Below are 17,684 nucleotides of genomic sequence, written 5' to 3'. Positions count from 1 at the left end.
AAGTCTACACCGTCCATCTGCCATAGCGTCGACTGGTGGAGCTTCCCGAATGGCGCAAGGTCTATTGTGTTGAACGAAAGATGATCAAAAAGCGACGCTCACCATCGTTGAGGGTCACTATGCAATTGCAACGGGAAAAAAGCCCTTCACGTACCAAGCTGATGAAATCCTTTGGCTGCGGCTGCAGCGGGCCGCGGGCGCTGACTTACTGGCCTCGATGTCGAAATGGCGGGGGCGATGAGGCCGAAGGAACGCTTCTTCTCAAGAACGAAGGTCTGGGCTCGCCTGCTGGGACTGTCGTGCCCAACCGATGGGCTGGATGTTGCTGAGGATGAATCACCGTCAGGAAGACTAGAGTCCTTTCCGCATGTGCCGGTGAATGCACGCGAGTCTTTTTCTGCGTCTCCCTCCTCCTCTAAATTGTAAATACAGCATGAACACGAGGCTAAGCCCAAGTACATGGAGATGTAGATATAGCGAGCAAGCACTGACCATTCTCATAGGAATGCTGCAGCTCCTTCTTCTGGCTCTGTGCAACGGTTCTCTTCTCGTCGTACACGATGGTCTCCAAGTCGATCCCGTATTCAACCTATGCGAATAAAGACGTGATTAATGTGATAGAGGTTTGTGTGAAGTGTGCCTTTTTGTTCTCTCTCTCCTCTTCGCGTTTAAGGTCCTTCCAGTATTTTGCCCTGGCAGGTCGAGACGAGCGCCACAACTGCTGCAGGTGTTTTCGGGTCTCCTGGTCAAGCTTCCCCAGCTCCCGATATCAAATGTCGGCGGCAAGACGCGACTCCCGAGAGTTGAATTTGGCGTACTCGAGGAAGCCAAGTGGCGTACAGTTGGACTTCGGATTCTCGAAATATGCTGAAAAGTAACATTTCAGGGTGCCGTCCTTGGACATAGTGTAGACTATGGCGATGGCGTGGTAGTTGTGGAATGAAGGGTTGGCCAGGACCGCTCAAATTCCTTGACTGGCCAAGTATAATAATAAACTAGGGATGAAAATAGTGAAGCGTATTTAAGTAGTCCATTAACGTCGACATCTTTCATCTCGCACTTTCCATGGTCAATCTCCTCATTCTTCCCTCACTGTCATTCGAAATAAAGTGTATGCAGTATGCACCATATTCCTTGGTTGTGCAGATTACCATGGGCATTGAGGGCCTGTAGCACTTTCTAAGAAAGAAAGGGTATGAACCCGCTATCGATCCCTCCACTTATCCAACCTCCCAGTTCCATTGATTACAATTCGGCGATTCGCGTCGATATCCTTGGGTCATTTATGTCGACGGATCGACCTCAAGCCAACAGACAAGATCGAGGCAAGTGGCATAAGCATAAGTTACAGGGTGACCGAGACCTGACGATCTATCAACTCTTTGGTCGAGTTGGCAGGCTTCCTTCAGTAGGGCACGCACTCCTCATCAGTACTGGGCACGGCTAGACTGGGTCAACTCTCGTTCGCTTTGAACGAGAGTTTGACGCTGGGACTACTCCTCATCAGTACTGGGCGCGAGTGTCAAGGGTATCCTGACTGGTAAAGAAGACGGACGGCGATACCCTTGTGAGTACCGCTCTAGGTGCTTTCGTGTGCAAGGCTCTGTCCCTGATCGGGATGTCTTCATCATTATCGATCGTTGTTTTGCCTTGTCGACCGCAAGGAGCCATCAAAACACGATCGATGCAGTGACGGGGTACCTTGCTTGCCTATTGATTGAGCGTTGGCTAGCTTATTGCGGGCCTTTATTGATTTTTGCTTTTTTCATTTCTGGATGTTGCGGTTTTTTTTTTATTCAACTATTACCGTCCATTTTTTTTTACCTCGTTAGCAACGATAGGACTGCAGTTAAGATGAGACGAGGGACAGGCAGAAGAGACACGAGAGAGCAGATTCGAAAGGTCGTCTAACAGTGTGAAGGAATCTTCCATCGTAACAAGCATTCCTAATAAACAGTTTCAAAATTCAGATACTTGCCGCGACACATCTTACTGAAGCAGCATCGTGGTGCGCTCCTTCCTTGCAGCAAGACTTTGTTTCATGATTTATCCATGAAGTCAGACAAGGTTACCACAAAGAGGAGGAGGAGCCATCTTTCATGGCGTATCGTAAGAAATTGCAACCAGTTTTGGCTCGTGCGGACGTTGGCTGAAAGCGCCTCATTGAGACGCATGGAACGCGCTTGTACTCGAATGTGGGCGACACCGCAACCAAGGAGTGTGTGTCTATATGAGAAAACTAACTAGTCCTTGCACTGCCTGCCGAACTTAGGACCGGGGTGTCCCGCCAAACGTACCCCCCGTAAGCATTAGCACGAAGTGCAAGATAACAAGACAGAGAGATGGCCTTCTGGGAGTTGAGGGCAGTGGTTTTTTACTCGAAGGGGAAAAACAACAACATGTCAGTACATCAGTAGTGTCACGTTCGCAGACCGGCAGACAAGGAGGAGTGAGCAGGGAAGCAGTGAGAGGGGAGAGAGACAACGTACAGGGCTCCACTGCCGACAACTTATGGTATACATAATATACATAATATAATTTTCTCTTGATTCAAAAAATCGTACCTGAGTCTATAGAGTCTTTGTAGATCGACCGCAGACACAGTTGGTTGCATTTCGGTGCCTGAAGACTATAGCTTTCTAAGAGGAATCTTTTTATTGTTATTTCTTGACAATAGGCCGTTAATTAGAGCTCACCAAACATGTTGCCGACTTGCTTGTCAAACTCCTTCGCGCTCAGCTTGCCCTTCTTCACCTTCTTTGCTAACCGCTCCTCGCGTGCCAATGCCTCCCAGCTGTCCTCCTCATCCTCATCTCCATCCATATCTTCGTCTTCTACCTCTGGCTCCTTTTTGTCAGTGTCCTTGTCCGCCTCGTCCTCGCCTTCTTTAATTTCACCGTTTGCCACCCGCTTTAGGTACTCTCTCTTCCTCTGTTTCTTCAGTTGCCGGTCTACTTTCCGCTCCTTGGCTTCCTGCTTTTCTGACCATGCCGATGTCTTGTGGATCTGTTTCCGCTTCTTATCATTTTGTCCGCCTTGTTCTGCTGCCTTTCTCTCTTTCTCTGCTTGCTTGGCTTTGTACTCCGCCAGCTTCTTCACCCGCACAGCTTCCTTCTGCTTGTCCTGGTATTTATACTTGTCCATCTACCGAACGACATTACAAGCAGAGCAATATACATATCAGCAACCCTGTTTTCCACTCGTCTTTTTTAAACATCATGCTATACCAGTGTTTACTTACATTAATATCCGCTGGTACGAAACCCTCAATACCACCTCCAGTCTTTTCATTCTTCAACTCTGGCATCTTCGGCAACCTCAGCAATCCATATCCACGCGCCAAAGACCCCAGGTCCAAATCCTTCGACCGGAAAATAAAGCTCGCCTCATGTTTCGAATAACTCCTGATAAACGATACGTACGCCATCGTACCCTTATCATGCAGATCCCGATCCGTCATTACAATCTTCTGCAGTCCCTTCAAGAACTCGGCATTCTCGGCATCATCCTCCGGTTCCTGTTTCTGGCTCACACCCCGCTCATCCTGCTCACGGTCGGCATCGTCCATTTCGTCCTCATCCACATCTTCTGTAATGACCGGCCCGCCCTTCCAGTCCCATCTGTGAATCGGCACCTTGCGGACCTTCAAGAAATCCACGTAGGTCTCTTCCTTGCCCCGTACCAAAAACACAACGGCCTTGCCCTCGCGGCCAGCGCGACCGGCACGTCCACATCGATGCGTGAACGCCTTGGGATCCTGGGGCGGATCCACCTGAACAACGAAATCGACATCTGGAATATCCAATCCGCGCGATGCAACGTCCGTGCAGAGCAAGACTCCTGGTGATCCAGCAGGGATGTCCGTGAACGACTTGAATGTGAGTGATCGTTTCTTGGTCTCCATTTTCCCGTGAAGCGAATGAATGGCGAATCCAGAGAGAGCGGGGAGGCGCGAGAGAAGTTTGTAAAAGTAATCAACACTGGCGCAGGTCGCAAAGTAGACGATTGTCTTTTTGTTGGCTGACTCCTGTCGCAGCAAGTGTGTAAGTAAGAGCAGCTTCTGGGATGTCGAGCAAAGAATGTATCCGATATGAAGCCTATAATGCGCAGGAGAAACAGTAAAAGATTAGATACCTTGAGTAGAGTACAACACGAGCGTCCTTTACGTGCATTGTAATGCTTGTTAACTTACGAAGCAGGTGTGCGCTGTCCTCCACCACCGACCAGATCTTCGACCTTGACCACTACACGTACCGGATTCCTCAAACCAGCCCGGACAAGCTCATGCAGGCCATCCGTCATCGTCGCCGAGAACAATCCCGTCCTGCGCTGTTTCGGCAATAGTCCCATGATCTTATTCAAGCTGACCGAGAATCCCATATCCAGCAAGCGATCCGCCTCATCCAACACCAATACCTCTAACTCCTTCACATTCACACCTCCTCGCTTCTGCGACAAGATATCCTCCAGCCGTCCCGGTGTCCCAATCAAGATATCCGGATGTACCTCTTGAAACGTCGCAATGTCCTCCTCCAGACTTGTTTCGCCTCCGATCAACAGTTGGTGCTTGATATTCTGTAAGAACGGCTCAAATTCCGTCAACACCTTGGCGATCTGGGTGGCGAGCTCGCGGGTAGGTGAGATAACTATGGCGCCGACTTCTGACGGCGCAAGCTTATGCGACCGACGGTGGATCTTCTCGAGGATCGGGATCAGGAAGGAGAGGGTCTTGCCGGATCCTGTGACGGCTTCGACGACCACGTCCTTGTTCTTCATAAAGAGTGGGATAGCTCCAGACTGGACTGGAGTCATCTCTGAAAAGCCCATCGTGCTCACAGCATCGAGCACCTGCGGTGACAGCTTTGGCTCAAGGCTCTCCCAAGAACCGGCGGGTGCTACGCTGGCCATTATTAGTTTGTGAAGCGAGATAGGTGTAAGGGGTAAAAGGTGGAGTGTCAAGGTTGAGGGAGGGTCCCCAAAAAAAAAAAAAATGCTTTGTTTGTTTTTCCAATTGCCAGTCACCTCATTTATAATTTGCCATTTTGCGGAGCAAACATTCCGCGACGCGTCAACTAGGGTAAATTATATTGCTATTTTAGATGGGATTAGTTAAGGATTAACCACATCCTCGTCGCGCTGACTCGTCTCCCTCAGGAAGCGGTGGGCAGGCTGGGTTCGTTGTAACAGGATAGTTTATACTGCTTTCAACTAAAGCACAGACATCCCAGCTCTTACTCTTATCAAGGAACAACGACCTTCGTTCTTCTCACATGGCTTCAATCGGCTCAGTCGCCTGCTCCCAGAAGCTGATCAACGACCTTACTGGAGGTTTCTCCTCTGCCTCTCGCTTCGTGATCGTCCTCAACCGATCAATCGACGGCCTCGACACAACTTCTGGCCTCTTCGGCTGCATGCTCTCAGCCTTCGACACAATCGTTGTCTGAGTATCCATGTGGATTGTCGTCCTTCGAGAGTCATGTCTCTCGGGCAACTTTTGACGCTGACTTGTCACTGACAACTGACGATTTATCCTATTGGACCCTGTAATAGTGCTACTGCTGCTCTTCGCTGCCGTTGCTGCCATTGCCGCTTTGACAAATAGCGACTCGGACGAAGGTGCCAGAGTCAGAGACCCAATACTGCTCGAATCCGATCTAGCAACAGAAACTCGATTTAAATGCCGACCTGGAACTTTCGTGTCAAAACTCAAAGGTCTGCTTGGTCCGGTAGCTGAATCTGTCACTGCGCTATCGCTTGACATCCCCACACTTCCATTACTCTTCTCCATCTCAGTAACCAAGGACACCACTTGTTCCTTCGTTACAGTCTCGATCCTGTTCTCAGACGTAAACAGAGCAATAGTCGATGGAGATGTGACCAGTCGAGGAATCGGCAAGCCCATTGAAGCCCTTCGAGCCTGTGTGCTGACACTGCCTTTGGACGAAGAAGTCGGGAACATATAGGAATTGGTCGGACTGGACAGTTGGCCTTGGCTTTCATCACTGAGAGGCTGTGCAGACGAGGCGAGGGATTGGCGTCTGAGCACTCCGCGTGCAACCGTGCTAATACGCTTAAGTAAGCCACGCGGGTTCTGGTGTGCCTCTATAGCGGAGACACAAACATGAAAAATATAAAGGTCAATGAGAATCGCTTGACGGTCAACGGTCGAATGTTCTCCTGGATGTGCTAGAAAATTCGATGCTCACCAATGGCGGACTTGACATTGAAGACAATGCTGTGGAGCTGTAAAAGACCCTCTTTATTATACGTTCCTAGAGGATCAACACGCTACATAGTAAAAAATAAAAATAAAAAAAAGGCGTCTATGATTACCGCGACTGGGCCATGTAAAACACGCATATGGATGTATCGGCGTTATCTTACCTGCAACCACTCGTTGTACACGTTCAAATGATCAAATGGCTGACGGAGAGCGCCATCCCACGCTACTGGTTTGTGTCCAGATTTCTACGCGAACAGAGACATTTACTGTTAACACCGTTTCGCCTGGATAAGAAAAAACCCTGAGTTTTGAAGGATAAGTGACGGTAAGACGGAGGTACCTTGTCGTTACGACTCAACTTATAAACAATATTCGACAATTCGCGTCCATGGTCAACAAGGACTGGCTCCAGTGTCAACAACTACAAAACGAGCAAGTGTGTATTACCCGAGTTAGTAGGTAACCTCACACAATTACTTTCCGGAGCATTGGAAAGGCTGTTCGAGTCGGTGAAAAGGTATTACTTACAAGCCCGTTGAGCTGTTTGATCGTCTCTTGGACGTCCTCCTTGGCTGCCACGATATTCTAAGGTTACGGAGAGAGAAAGAGAGAGGACCTGGAGCCGTTACAACGAGTACAATAAAGCTTCCAGGCATTTAATAGACCAATGGACCGAAAAAGAGATTCCATGTGTGTATCTGTAGAAATATATGTGACCAGGAGTGCATGGGAAACAGGCGAAAAAAAAAAAAAAAAAAAAGATAAAGCGGGATAAGAGTGGGCACTGGAGCTGAGTGGGAAGTGCTAGGCACACTATACGGCCTAGAGCCACATACGCACAACATTAGACCCAATATCACATCTCAGTTCACGGAAGGAGAGGGGATGGCGCTAGATGGGAGCTCGACTCGTGCAAAAAAAGTCATCTTGACAAGAAATTCAAGAGGGGTGCGGCAATCAAGAAGAGGCAAGGCCACAACCATGAGATGTACCCCATCATTATCGCATAGCTTGCACTCGGCAACCAGGAACCAGAAAAAAAAAAAAAAAAAAAAAAAAAAAGAGCCTTTTTGTTTTTGTTTTTTTCCCGTTGGGCTCCCAGAAAGCCGGGACCTCCATGTGGCATCACACCATATCGTGCGTTGGGCGAATAGCAGATTTAATGGCTGCAATAAAACTCTGTGGAAAACAAGGTCAAAGAACAAGTAGGATTCTTATGGCTCACCGCAGAAAAAGAAGTGAACACAACATTCGATGTCGGTTCGTTTTGTTTGTAGGTGAGAGTTAGAAACGTGTACATCAATTAGTCGTGGTGACGAGCTTACATCGTGGAACTTGCTGTGGATGTATATCATCGCATTCCATCGCTCTTCGAGAGCACGGACCTTGTTGATCGCCTTGTGTCCCGTTGCTATGGAATGGTTTATCGCCAAATTGAGAGCACTTCCGACACGCTATACAAAATAATAAAAAAACAGCATGAGCATCGTGTTCTTTTTGCGCTTTGTGCGAGGAACACGAAACACGATTTGAGTCGCACTCCTCAGGCTCATGAATTAAACATGAAGAGGTCATGATACCTTGAGTACCGAGAGATAGTGCGCTTCTGCGATCACCAATTCTGCAACTGTTGTGGAAGGAGGACCTTGAGGGCCATTGCTCAGGGATGGGCTAGTGGCGGTGGTGTAAGATGACATGGCGATGATAAGGAAAGCACGAGCAGAGGTTGGGAGGATGGTTTCTCGAGTGCTTTAAGCACCAAAAAAGACGGAGAATATCGTTCGGCCGGAACGTCCTTTATGCGTTTGATGGTGTCACTGATGAGAGCACTGCTGAAGTGAAGATCCTTCAAAAAAACTTCTTTAGTGATCGCAGGATGGTATTGAGCGAAAGAATGGCCTTTAAAGACTCGAAGCAGGACGAAGGTGTGTAGGAGGAGGTGGGAGAGGAAAGAAATGGAAAGGAAAGGAGCCTCGCGGGTGTGCCCTCGAAATATAGAGTAGAGGAGAGGTGGTTCGGCAGCCAGTATGTTTGCTGGTACTGAATGCAAGGCAGGCGATAAAGAAGCAGTACTTTGAGATAGAATTAAAGACTAGCGCAGTATGAGAGATAGCACTGCTGTTCGACCAGTGAGAGGTCATAAAAAAATAGTTAAGAATAAAGGGCAATGGGGGCCAATTGGAAGGGAATCTTTCCCTCCATCCGTGCTTTTTTTGAGGGTGGATTTCCTATTCAAAGACAAGGTCCAGGAGGCGGGGTGGCGAGGAGGATTCAAGGCGATTTTTGTGTCTTTGTTCGAAAGGAGACAGAGGCATCCTATTCTACGCACATCTGTAGCTGGATGGCCATACGCATGGCGGCCTGTAGGCTGAACAGGGAGAGGAGAAGAGGGGGTACGGGGTAAAGAGGCAGATTTAAGATAAAGTCTGGAAGTGCTTGCTTGGTTCATCCATGCTATCTGCACCATCGCATTGACCACTGAAAACCACGTTTCAATGCAAAAACCCTTGGGAAGGACACGAAGAACGAAGGATTCGCCACGAGAAAGGGTCACTTTTTCTCCTGATGATCCCTATAGTTTCAACCTTAATCGACGAATTAAGCCAGTTGTGTTGGTAATCGGAAGACACTGTGAGCTAATCCAGCGGATGGCTTGCTTATATCAGGACGTAAACTCTAATGAAAGAAACCCGCAAAATCACTGCACAAGGTGCCGTCGCTAACATGCTTTTTGTTTTTGCTTTACCAACTCCTACACAACGCGTCCGCCAACTCACCTTATCTAGGCCGAGGCATTTCTTTTGGACTCACAAGAGGGAACAATGATACAAGAGAACAGTATCATGCAGCCGAGATAGACTATGCATATCATTAGAACTCTTAATTAACCAATACCGCCCAAGTGGGTCTGAGCACGAATAAAGATTAGTCGTCCCCATAAAAAAGTCAGCTATGTAGATAATAGCCGTTAAAAATATACTGTCCCCAACATGTGCCTTTCTTCAGAATTCTGGATGTTCAGGACATGCTCGACTGAACCCCATTCCTGTGTAGTTTTTATAGTCTACGGCAAGCATAAACCAGAGATCGATCATTGCTCGTTCGGGATGTGGAAGAAGCGCGACGGAAACTGCCGCTTGGTAATTCCAACCGGCTTCAGCTGCTTGAGGCCCTTGTATTTGCCTTTATGGCAGACACATATATTAAAGGAAGATAAGGCTACTACCATCCAAAGTCTTTATTCGGACTGAACTACCAATGAGAAATGAAGTACATTATAGTGGCAAGTAGAAGTGCCAAGCATCGAGATCAAAATTAAATACCGCAACAATCTTGATCAGCACAACCAGGCGGATGCGAGAGACGAATGCGACATAGTCAAGCGGCAGGACGCATTCGTGAACAAACGATGTCAGTCTCAGCTGAGGAAGAATAGCTTACGGTGCAGATTTGGAACATACAGTGAATACATAACGTGATATTTGGACTACAGATATATGTTTATTTCTTCTGGAAAGGAGAAAGGGGAGAAGGGTATGAAGAATAGTTGCGCTACTGCAAGTGGCAGTGCTATGGAAGGAAAGGATGGAGAGAGACTGCATTACCTGCACAAATCACCAGTCGCACGTGCTACCGCCAAGATAACATGTACTGTCCACCTTCGTGTCACCGACAGCTTGATAGCCAGCCGCATCCGACGTCAAAAAGTCGGCGATCTTGAAAGATTTAATCTTGTTGTCGTACGGGTCAAGATTGGGGTATGTAATTCCTTGATTAAGGTTAAGCGTTCCACTCCAACGGAAATAGTTGCCCTTGCAGTCCTTATCGTCGTAGAGTGTCGAGCTAAAAGTATAAGAAGGGCTAACGTCCAAGTTGAAGAACTTGAACGAAGATGCCCTTCCTATGGTCTTCATGTCCAGATTGATACACCGTTGGTATGTTGCGATGGGGCAGACGACACATCCGGCCTTAAATTTTTTTTCCTCCCAGAACCTAACATAGTTCCCAGAGACTTGACCTTGGAGCAGCAGAGCAATGATAGCAACGAAAAAAACGCGGAACGTAGACGACATGTTTGCAGGATTGAGCAGCGACTAAGGGAACAAAATGGCACAATATGAGTGATAGATTTCTTGCGCAGGTTTGCAGCCACAGGACTGGGACATTGCGGTAAAGAGCATACTGACCGAGGCAAGGATTAGTGGGGAGTCGGAGAGGGCCTGAGTGGCTAATACAGTGTAGGGAGGAGAGTAGACAAGGAAAGACAAGTCTCTTGGCGACACATTTTGCAACCCATGTATTTATACTATTTATTGTTCACATGAAAACGGCTCGCAATGCCAACGTTGCTGCCGCTGTAATACCTCTGGGTAAACTTTAATTGATGTTATAGTTGCGGTGTTAATTGGGGCCTGCATCGCACATCGATAAAAGCATACAATGGCCTCCCCGAGCAGTAAGAGGCGGCTCTGACTCTTGAAAATGATTCTCATACTTAATTGCTCCTCGTTTGTGCTCCCTTGTGTCCCTTGTGCCACCTGTGTCCTTTGATTTTTGGGTGAGAAGAAGAAAAGGTTGTTTCTCACAGGGAATCGAAAAGTAATTCTTGTAATTTTTAAGAAAGGAGGGCGGCTAATGTTGGTAGGCGTGGAAGAACAGGAGAATAAAATCCTGCTTCTCTTGCTGAGGCGATGGTGGCGGAGGGGGAGGAGGAAGAAAGGCGAGAGAGAATTATACTCTTTGGGATGCTGCTGTGCTGTAGGCGATCTGCTTGTGTAACCAAACCAGCGGACTCCTTTGCACCGATCCGATAGTGGTATATGAAATGAAAAACGAGAGGTACGCCGAGCGAGACAACATTAGGCTCTCATACAGGAGAACGCGAAGCTCGCTTTCAAATAATTCGTGCAGCGAACTGATGACTTGCTAGGGTGCCGCACACGGTTGAATCCTCTACATATACATGCATGGGATGGCTCACAGTCCATGCATGAGAGCGAGGAGCCTTGATCCACCACGGCAAGAATTCCGAGAAAGGCCGAGAAACAGCGACGCCATACACAAATGTTCAGGCCAACAAGAGTACCATTCCCATGCACCCATCTGGCGCGGCAACGTGGTCCTTGGCTCGGTTACTCGAAATGGCATCGCATAGCAGCGCAGGGAGAAAGTAAATCCTGGATCACATTAGGGTGTTTGTTGTGTTCGCCTTCCTCTCGTCCGCGCATTTAACATTGCGCTTATGGTTAAATCTCAGATATGATGGAGCAGATCTATTCAGCTCACTATCACTAAGTAAACGTTTTGTTAAAGAGAAGGAACGCCAGTCTTTTTTTGACTACAATCTGGTTTTTGCTTTGATAGCATCCAGTGAGAGCGTGTTGGTTTGTTCCATGAGAGAGCCTAAACTAGGGACATATAATCAAGGAGCTTATGCAAAAGACGCCCTACGAATGCATGGAACATCACCAGAGCAGAAACAATCCCCGGATAAAGAAAAAAATAAAAAATAAAAAAACTCCATCATGGCATCATCTTCATCCTCGAAATTCCCATGGAGGCTACGAAGGCTTGAACAGCCACGGACAAAGGTACAGATGGCTTCGCAGGAGGGTCTGAAGTTCAGGATACATTTTCGCTATCAACGGGATTTTTCCGAGACAGCGTTCTTGAATGATGTGTTCTAGCCCGTAGACATAGTCGACAGTAGTGGAGGGTCCCCATGGACTCGAGATCGAGAAAGTCGGGTTCCAGGATTGAATTCAAGAATATAGCCGAGTATCTTTCCTTGATCGTTGGTTCGATAGTCTCTCATGGCGTCCTGGTAACTACAGCCTGCTCCAAAACGGTCTCGAGTCGGATGTGGCTGATCCATGGGCTTATATTCTTGACCTAGATTACCGGCAAAAGACCATTTCATATTGACAATATAGCTCACGCAGTTGAGCAAGAGACAATGTCAGGAGCGGAGATATGATTGTCCATGGCAATAGGAACGATCCAGTGATGGTGAGATGCTGAAGTTGTCGCAGACTGTGTGATATTTTGAGCCGCCTTAGGTCCCCACAGGTTGTTACTATTGGCCTTAGAGAGATCTGGTACATCGAAGAGGTGTATTGATATCATTACGAATCGATTTCCACGAGCAGTGGAAGATGGCGGATGAGGCAACAGACTACTGGCGAGCAATCCTAAGAATATATCGTCCTGATCAATGTGGCCATCAACGCCAACAGTCTGAATGTGTTGCAAGTTCTTCTAGAACTACGGCCTAATATGCGGTGATCTGCAAACGTTCCCCCAAAGGAACGGCTTGAATTGACGCAAAAGGCTCTTGTTCAATACCATGCACTGGATAATGTCTTGCGGAGTCAGATGCTCCGGAAGTACTGCGGCCAGTTTGGGAACTTCAAGATGAGTCGTTGGTCCATGGTAGCTGAGAGCGTGCAGCGGAAGCATACTCTCATTTTTCCACATTTGGATGCATGCATGCGCTTGAGGCAACACATGTTTAATACGACTACTCGCATAATATCTGTAGACGCCGGTACTTTTAGCATCAATGGCGACGGACGAGTAATGTGGACTGTCTCTACCGTGCGAGGGCCACCCACAGGGAATCTTTGGTCTGAAAATCTGGATACTTCAGTTGACTGGCAATCATTGCAGATAGCAACATTTCAGGCAGGCACACATAGGCTTCTTTTTTTTTCTTAGAAACCATTCCTGTGGTCTCTCCAGCAGCAGCTGTAAGTGTGGTCGCTTATTCTTCATCCATTGCCAGTGAGGCTGCCTCACCAGCTCTTGAGATGTATCTTTAGAGAGTCCTCCAAAAGTGATTTCGCCCAGCATCGGCCACTGGGCTTCCATGAACTCAACCTCTGCTTGACCCATCCTCGACCAGAAATCCGTCTGAATGTGGAGGTGCCTTAACTTCTCGAGCTCTGTCAGTTCCTCCAAGCAGCCCTGCTTGAATAGGGTCAAATCCATTTTGAACCTCTTTGTAGGAAATCTGGTATACGCTCTTTTGCTGTAGCTCAGTGCCAATACCTCCAAGTCAGTTGATCGGCCAATTTGAGCATATACCTCCCTTGCCACCCATGCGTTGATCTTGCGCTTGTAAGAATGGGACAGATAATATATTCAGACCAATCGTCCTCATCGTCATCATGTCGCCTCCTACCGCCTCTTTCTCTTCATCCTCTGGAAGATGCTCTTCGACATAGCTTTCGGCTGCTTGCTTCATGCCGCACAGCGTATTATGGATATTGAAGAATCGAATTAACGGCATGCTCAGTCACTTGATCCCTAGACAGACCCACTCCTTCGAGATAATAGAAGTATACTGGAAGCCACAAGGCTCAGTGTATTCAGTGCTGCACGGAACAGTCCAAATCCACTTAAGATCTTTGAACGACGGGAAGGTATGCCAGAATCAACCTTCCTCGAGCGTCTGGCAGAGCATAAACTCGATACCTTCCAATGTGTTTTGCATGGCACTCCACCAGGTTTGAAATCAACATCTTGTAACTCGAAGGACTACTCTAGACTTCCGAGATATTCCCACGAAAGCTTCAAGGGCCTGAGAAGCCGTGGATGAAGGTGCAGGGGGACACCCAGCGATGGTCCGTTAGACGATCCTCCGTTAGTACCAACTCCTGCATTTTGGGACAGTACTCACGAATAGCATCCTCCAGCTCGTCAAGATTGTCAGCATCTCTGATCTCGAGAACTTCAGGATTCAAGTTACATATGATGCCAGATATCCATGGTACAAAAAATGAGGAAGCACCAGTGCCTTGACCTTTGACTCAGTAGTCTTTAGCGACGTTCTCTTTTTTATGGCATACTCTAGGGCCATTGTCAGTCCTTGCTTAAGTCGCTCTGTGTTGTCGGGCGTACAAACACTATATCCATCTTTTATTTCCATTTCGCAGTGGAAATAGAACTCACGCAGCTGTAGGAGTGCAAGGCAAGCCAGCATGAGCCGTACGGTTTTCTTGCCCGACAGGACTGGTCCGGTGATGGTGATGCTCTGAAGACACTGTAGACCCGGGATTCCTTTCAAAAACTGATTCTCTAGCAGTGGATCTTCGTATATGATCTGGCCCTCAACAGCCAGATGGGTGAGGCTCCGGTTGTTGAGAAGGAGAATGAAGAAGCAGTGACCTGCAGCCGCTCTGGTTTCGTAGTCCATAAAGCAACTGAATGTTGTTCTAAACCGTCTTAGGCCCCGACAGTTTCCTGGATGTGGCGTTGAATTATTTGCTTCCCATACTGAGAAGAGCTGGTATCTGGAGACCAGTAGGTGGTCGGACTCATAAGCAGCGGCAGATGGTGGCGGATGTAGCAGGTTGCGGGCGAGACACTCTAGGACTATGTGCTCCTGTTTTGTAATGTCGACAGTCCGAATACTATGCAAGTTCTCCGACAGCTTGTAGCCTTGTAGGGGCAGGATATTGCCGAATTGAACATTCCTTCAAGGGGTATGGTTCAAATTGTTCCAGGAGATCATGCAAAGTCAGGTACTCTGTGAGCATTGATACAGATTCTGGAAGCTCAAAGATGAACAAAAGTTGATGGTTGTAGGTTCTGCAGCGTAACTGCTGAGAAGCACAGTTATGTGATTCTTCTTTCCATACTGCGCTCGCCACGCATTGCGTTTCGTTGGGCATCGTTTCGTGGACTCGGTTTAGAATGAACTGATCTGCCTCGGGGGGATGATACAAACACTGCAGCACTAGAGAGGATGAACTCCCTTACTCATTGCAACCAATGAAGGAGACCGATGACAAGAATGTAAACAGATAGAATTGAAATGCTTCAGGGACATGCAGATCAAAAGGGAATCTAATATACTACAAAGGGAAGTACGCTCAGTCCTGCCCTACTCATGCTCGATCTGCTCACTAGATGGACCGATCGATAATATAGTAGCAACAACGGATGCTCATGGACGGCACCAGAGGCGATCGGCAATTGTGAGTACATGAGTAGGACACTTGTATTAGTGAAGCAATGAGCATGGCAGGCTAGCACCAGGGTCTTGTTGACGTTGGTTCCAGGGTGATAGGACAGCGAAATGCAATGCAACTATGCTATAAACATCGTATCGAAAAGGAAGACAAATGCGTGAAGAAAGGAAGCCAGATCTACACTAGATCTGACTTGTTTCTTATTCCCATCCCATCCTGCGCGGTGTAAACGCAATCACACTACTCCAGCGCGCTCTATATTACACTATAGTACACTACAGTATGGCCGTGATTGTTACCTAGTCACTGCTCGTAAAGATTGGCAAACGAGGACTGAAATTGCAAAGGGCAGGAATGGATGAGGATTTTGCTCTTGATGAACAGGGATATACGAGGGGGACGAGCAGGAACACCTGTATGGAGTAGAGGTGCAGTTGTTCAGACGCACAGGTCCCGTCTCTACTCTTGCTGGGCAATACATGTGAGGGCCAGCTGCGACAGAGTATACCAAAGATGTTGTAGTACAGTGCAGGGGGACAAGGAATGGGTTGTGCAAGAGGGGAATCAGGGCAGGGACTACCAGACCTCATAAATATGGAACTCTATATGCGAATCTTCACCGTATACGTAGTTCTGTAGTTCGTAGTTTGTGGTTCATAGGTCGTAGGGCATACATAGTCTAGCTCGCAGCTCTCCGTTTGTAGGAACTACGCGTGTTCAAGCTGATCAATCTTCGGCAGCACCAGTGCGCCGTGCCAAGATGTGGGATGCGCCGGAAGATTGATATCAAATGGACTGTCCAGTAGAACACTAATCAGCCAAGAATGGGAATGAGCATTTTCTCCTGATCCAACGCGGTCGCTCAGCACGGTGGCCAAGCTGTATGCTGATTGTTGTTAAATTGCATAATGTTTGTTGCACGATCGAAGTACCATGATGAGAAAGATAAATAGGAGTGAGAGCCAATAGACGTTGGCATGTGCGAGCCCTCCCTCGAACTTCGCACGTCCCATGAGTATCTTTAGCAGCCCTTTTCAGCCGCTTGTTCCTTGGTGAATGTTATCTCTCTGTAGTATCTCTTCGCTTTCTTCAATGGCCATACATCTGAATGGATTTACCAAACAACAAAACGTCCATCCTCTCTAGCCTGGATGCACTATTAAAAAAAAAAAAAAAAAAAAAAGAAAACGAGGGGGTGCCAGAGTGGGGAGCTTCAATTTCTATAAATGACAGATGAACGACCTTCCCTGACCTCCGCTATCAAATTCGCCCAATAAAGTTTCGAGTTAGCAATCACAAATCCTTTTTCGCCATTACCCATTCCTAATCCCATATTCATCTCTCTTCACGCTCCTCCATGGCATTTTTGTCTTCGTACACGGTTCTTGGCCAATTGGCGAGGTCATTGGTCTGAACTCTTATCGTGCTCTTTGTCTTGGCAGATGGCCAATGGGCATTGGCAAGGCACAGCGCAGGGCCAGGGGGATAGGCTGGAAGCGGTGGGACCCCTTGTCCGCTTTGTGTATTTGAACCTAATTCTCCTCTGTACATAGAACTGGCACAGTACGCTGCAGAGATGACAGGGGTAAACGGATTCGTATAAAAGGGACCCAGCCCTATTCCGTCTCCTTTTCTCTCTATCTTTCATCAGCCATATTCCATATCCTACTCTTTTTTCTTATACTCCTATCCTTATCGTTATCCTTATCCCTCTCAAGTGTCATACAGTCATGTCTGGATCCTCCGGAATCAGAACAAGAACTTCTGCTGCAAAGAGCTCTTCTTCTTCAGCCATGGCGTCGTCTTCGGCATCGTCATCGACAACCACAGCACACTCTCTTCTTCAAGGCCAGCAGGAATCCAAGGACACAGCCACTGCGGGTGTGTTTTCTATCCGACCATCGTCTGCTACTGGATCTGCTGCTGCTGCTGCTGCTGAAGCAAACGGAGATAAAAGCGAGCGGGATCAGGATCAGGATCAGACAGAGAACCTGGCAACAATCTCTCCCCGGAACTATGGCACCATCAAGGACTCAGAAGAACCCTCGAAGACCTGCCACTGGGACGAGGTGCCAGCATGGATGCAGGATAATCCGGCCATCTGGAACGGATACCGCAGGCCAACCTTTAGCTATAAAAAGTGCCTCGCATCCTTGGGGTTCTTGCACAACGAGAGTGGTAAAGCAAATCAAAGCTTGATTCGTGATAGATAACGTTTTATCTTTTATTTCAAGATGTCCTAATCTTCATGTTTCTTCCTCTTCATAGTCAATATATGGACCCACTTGATTGGAGCAGTCGTGTGCATTGTGGGATCACCTCTCGCCTACTTCAAAATCCACAACATCCTCGAGACGATCATCTGGACGGACGTTGCAGTCTTTTACATCTTCATGGCTGGAGCCGTCGTCTGTTTGTCCATGTCTGCCAGCTTCCACACATTCTCCTGTCACTCTGAACCAGTCTCACATCAATGGAATCGCTGC

At 47.7% G+C, this 17,684-nt stretch overlaps 6 protein-coding genes across 6 annotated transcripts; 2 read left to right on the top strand and 4 right to left on the bottom strand.

Moving 5' to 3' along the window:
* Positions 1–4: 4 nt before the first annotated feature.
* Positions 5–2,514, bottom strand: BC939DRAFT_514726 (uncharacterized protein; the record flags this gene model as incomplete). Its single annotated transcript, XM_051561133.1, has 6 exons — positions 2,073–2,514; positions 1,825–1,946; positions 1,564–1,710; positions 493–589; positions 210–415; positions 5–61 (listed from the first exon to the last, which is right to left on the bottom strand). The coding sequence occupies exons 1-6, from the start codon at positions 2,092–2,094 to the stop codon at positions 5–7; spliced, it is 651 nt and encodes a 216-aa protein (XP_051413480.1). The 5' UTR covers positions 2,095–2,514.
* A 171-nt stretch (positions 2,515–2,685) lies between these two features.
* On the bottom strand, positions 2,686–4,812 carry BC939DRAFT_395796 (P-loop containing nucleoside triphosphate hydrolase protein; the record flags this gene model as incomplete). The annotated part of the gene is made up of 4 exons (XM_051552245.1): positions 2,686–2,840; positions 2,898–3,135; positions 3,242–4,097; positions 4,193–4,812. 4 exons carry the CDS (start codon positions 4,810–4,812, stop codon positions 2,686–2,688), a joined length of 1,869 nt encoding a protein of 622 aa, XP_051413479.1.
* A 292-nt stretch (positions 4,813–5,104) lies between these two features.
* Positions 5,105–8,166, bottom strand: BC939DRAFT_447374 (uncharacterized protein). The gene is made up of 7 exons (XM_051555086.1): positions 7,804–8,166; positions 7,549–7,677; positions 6,752–6,808; positions 6,564–6,644; positions 6,385–6,468; positions 6,207–6,288; positions 5,105–6,102 (listed from the first exon to the last, which is right to left on the bottom strand). The coding sequence occupies exons 1-7, from the start codon at positions 7,918–7,920 to the stop codon at positions 5,267–5,269; spliced, it is 1,386 nt and encodes a 461-aa protein (XP_051413478.1). The 5' UTR covers positions 7,921–8,166; the 3' UTR covers positions 5,105–5,266.
* Positions 8,167–9,710: 1,544 nt separating this feature from the next.
* BC939DRAFT_447371 (uncharacterized protein) lies at positions 9,711–10,491 on the top strand. The gene is made up of 2 exons (XM_051555085.1): positions 9,711–10,317; positions 10,411–10,491. The coding sequence occupies exons 1-2, from the start codon at positions 9,721–9,723 to the stop codon at positions 10,423–10,425; spliced, it is 612 nt and encodes a 203-aa protein (XP_051413477.1). The 5' UTR covers positions 9,711–9,720; the 3' UTR covers positions 10,426–10,491.
* Positions 10,492–12,157: 1,666 nt separating this feature from the next.
* BC939DRAFT_475928 (uncharacterized protein) lies at positions 12,158–13,213 on the bottom strand (the record flags this gene model as incomplete). Its single annotated transcript, XM_051558548.1, has 3 exons — positions 12,158–12,460; positions 12,820–12,876; positions 13,022–13,213. The coding sequence occupies 3 exons, from the start codon at positions 13,211–13,213 to the stop codon at positions 12,158–12,160; spliced, it is 552 nt and encodes a 183-aa protein (XP_051413476.1).
* A 3,715-nt stretch (positions 13,214–16,928) lies between these two features.
* Positions 16,929–17,660, top strand: BC939DRAFT_501928 (uncharacterized protein; the record flags this gene model as incomplete). Its single annotated transcript, XM_051560227.1, has 2 exons — positions 16,929–17,376; positions 17,467–17,660. Coding segments are annotated over 2 exons (642 nt in total), but the record flags the coding sequence as incomplete, so codon positions are not given.
* Positions 17,661–17,684: the final 24 nt, after the last annotated feature.

This window comes from Gamsiella multidivaricata (genome assembly GCF_025024155.1).
Source record: "Gamsiella multidivaricata strain RSA 2152 chromosome Unknown BC939scaffold_23, whole genome shotgun sequence".
NCBI classification, from domain to species: domain Eukaryota; kingdom Fungi; phylum Mortierellomycota; class Mortierellomycetes; order Mortierellales; family Mortierellaceae; genus Gamsiella; species Gamsiella multidivaricata.
Note: the sequence above shows the minus strand (reverse complement) of the source record. Positions and strands in the feature narration are given on the sequence as shown.

Excerpts from the sequence above, each read along its gene's own strand:
- BC939DRAFT_447374 (XM_051555086.1), bottom strand. The coding sequence starts at position 7,920 with ATGTCATCTTACACCACCGCCACTAGCCCATCCCTGAGCAATGGCCCT. Across the intron at positions 6,645-6,751 it reads TCAAACAGCTCAACGGGCTT|TTGTTGACACTGGAGCCAGT; the intron begins GTAAGTAATACC and ends CTCGTTTTGTAG. Across the intron at positions 6,469-6,563 it reads AGTTGAGTCGTAACGACAAG|AAATCTGGACACAAACCAGT; the intron begins GTACCTCCGTCT and ends CTGTTCGCGTAG.
- BC939DRAFT_447371 (XM_051555085.1), top strand. The coding sequence starts at position 9,721 with ATGTTTATTTCTTCTGGAAAGGAGAAAGGGGAGAAGGGTATGAAGAAT.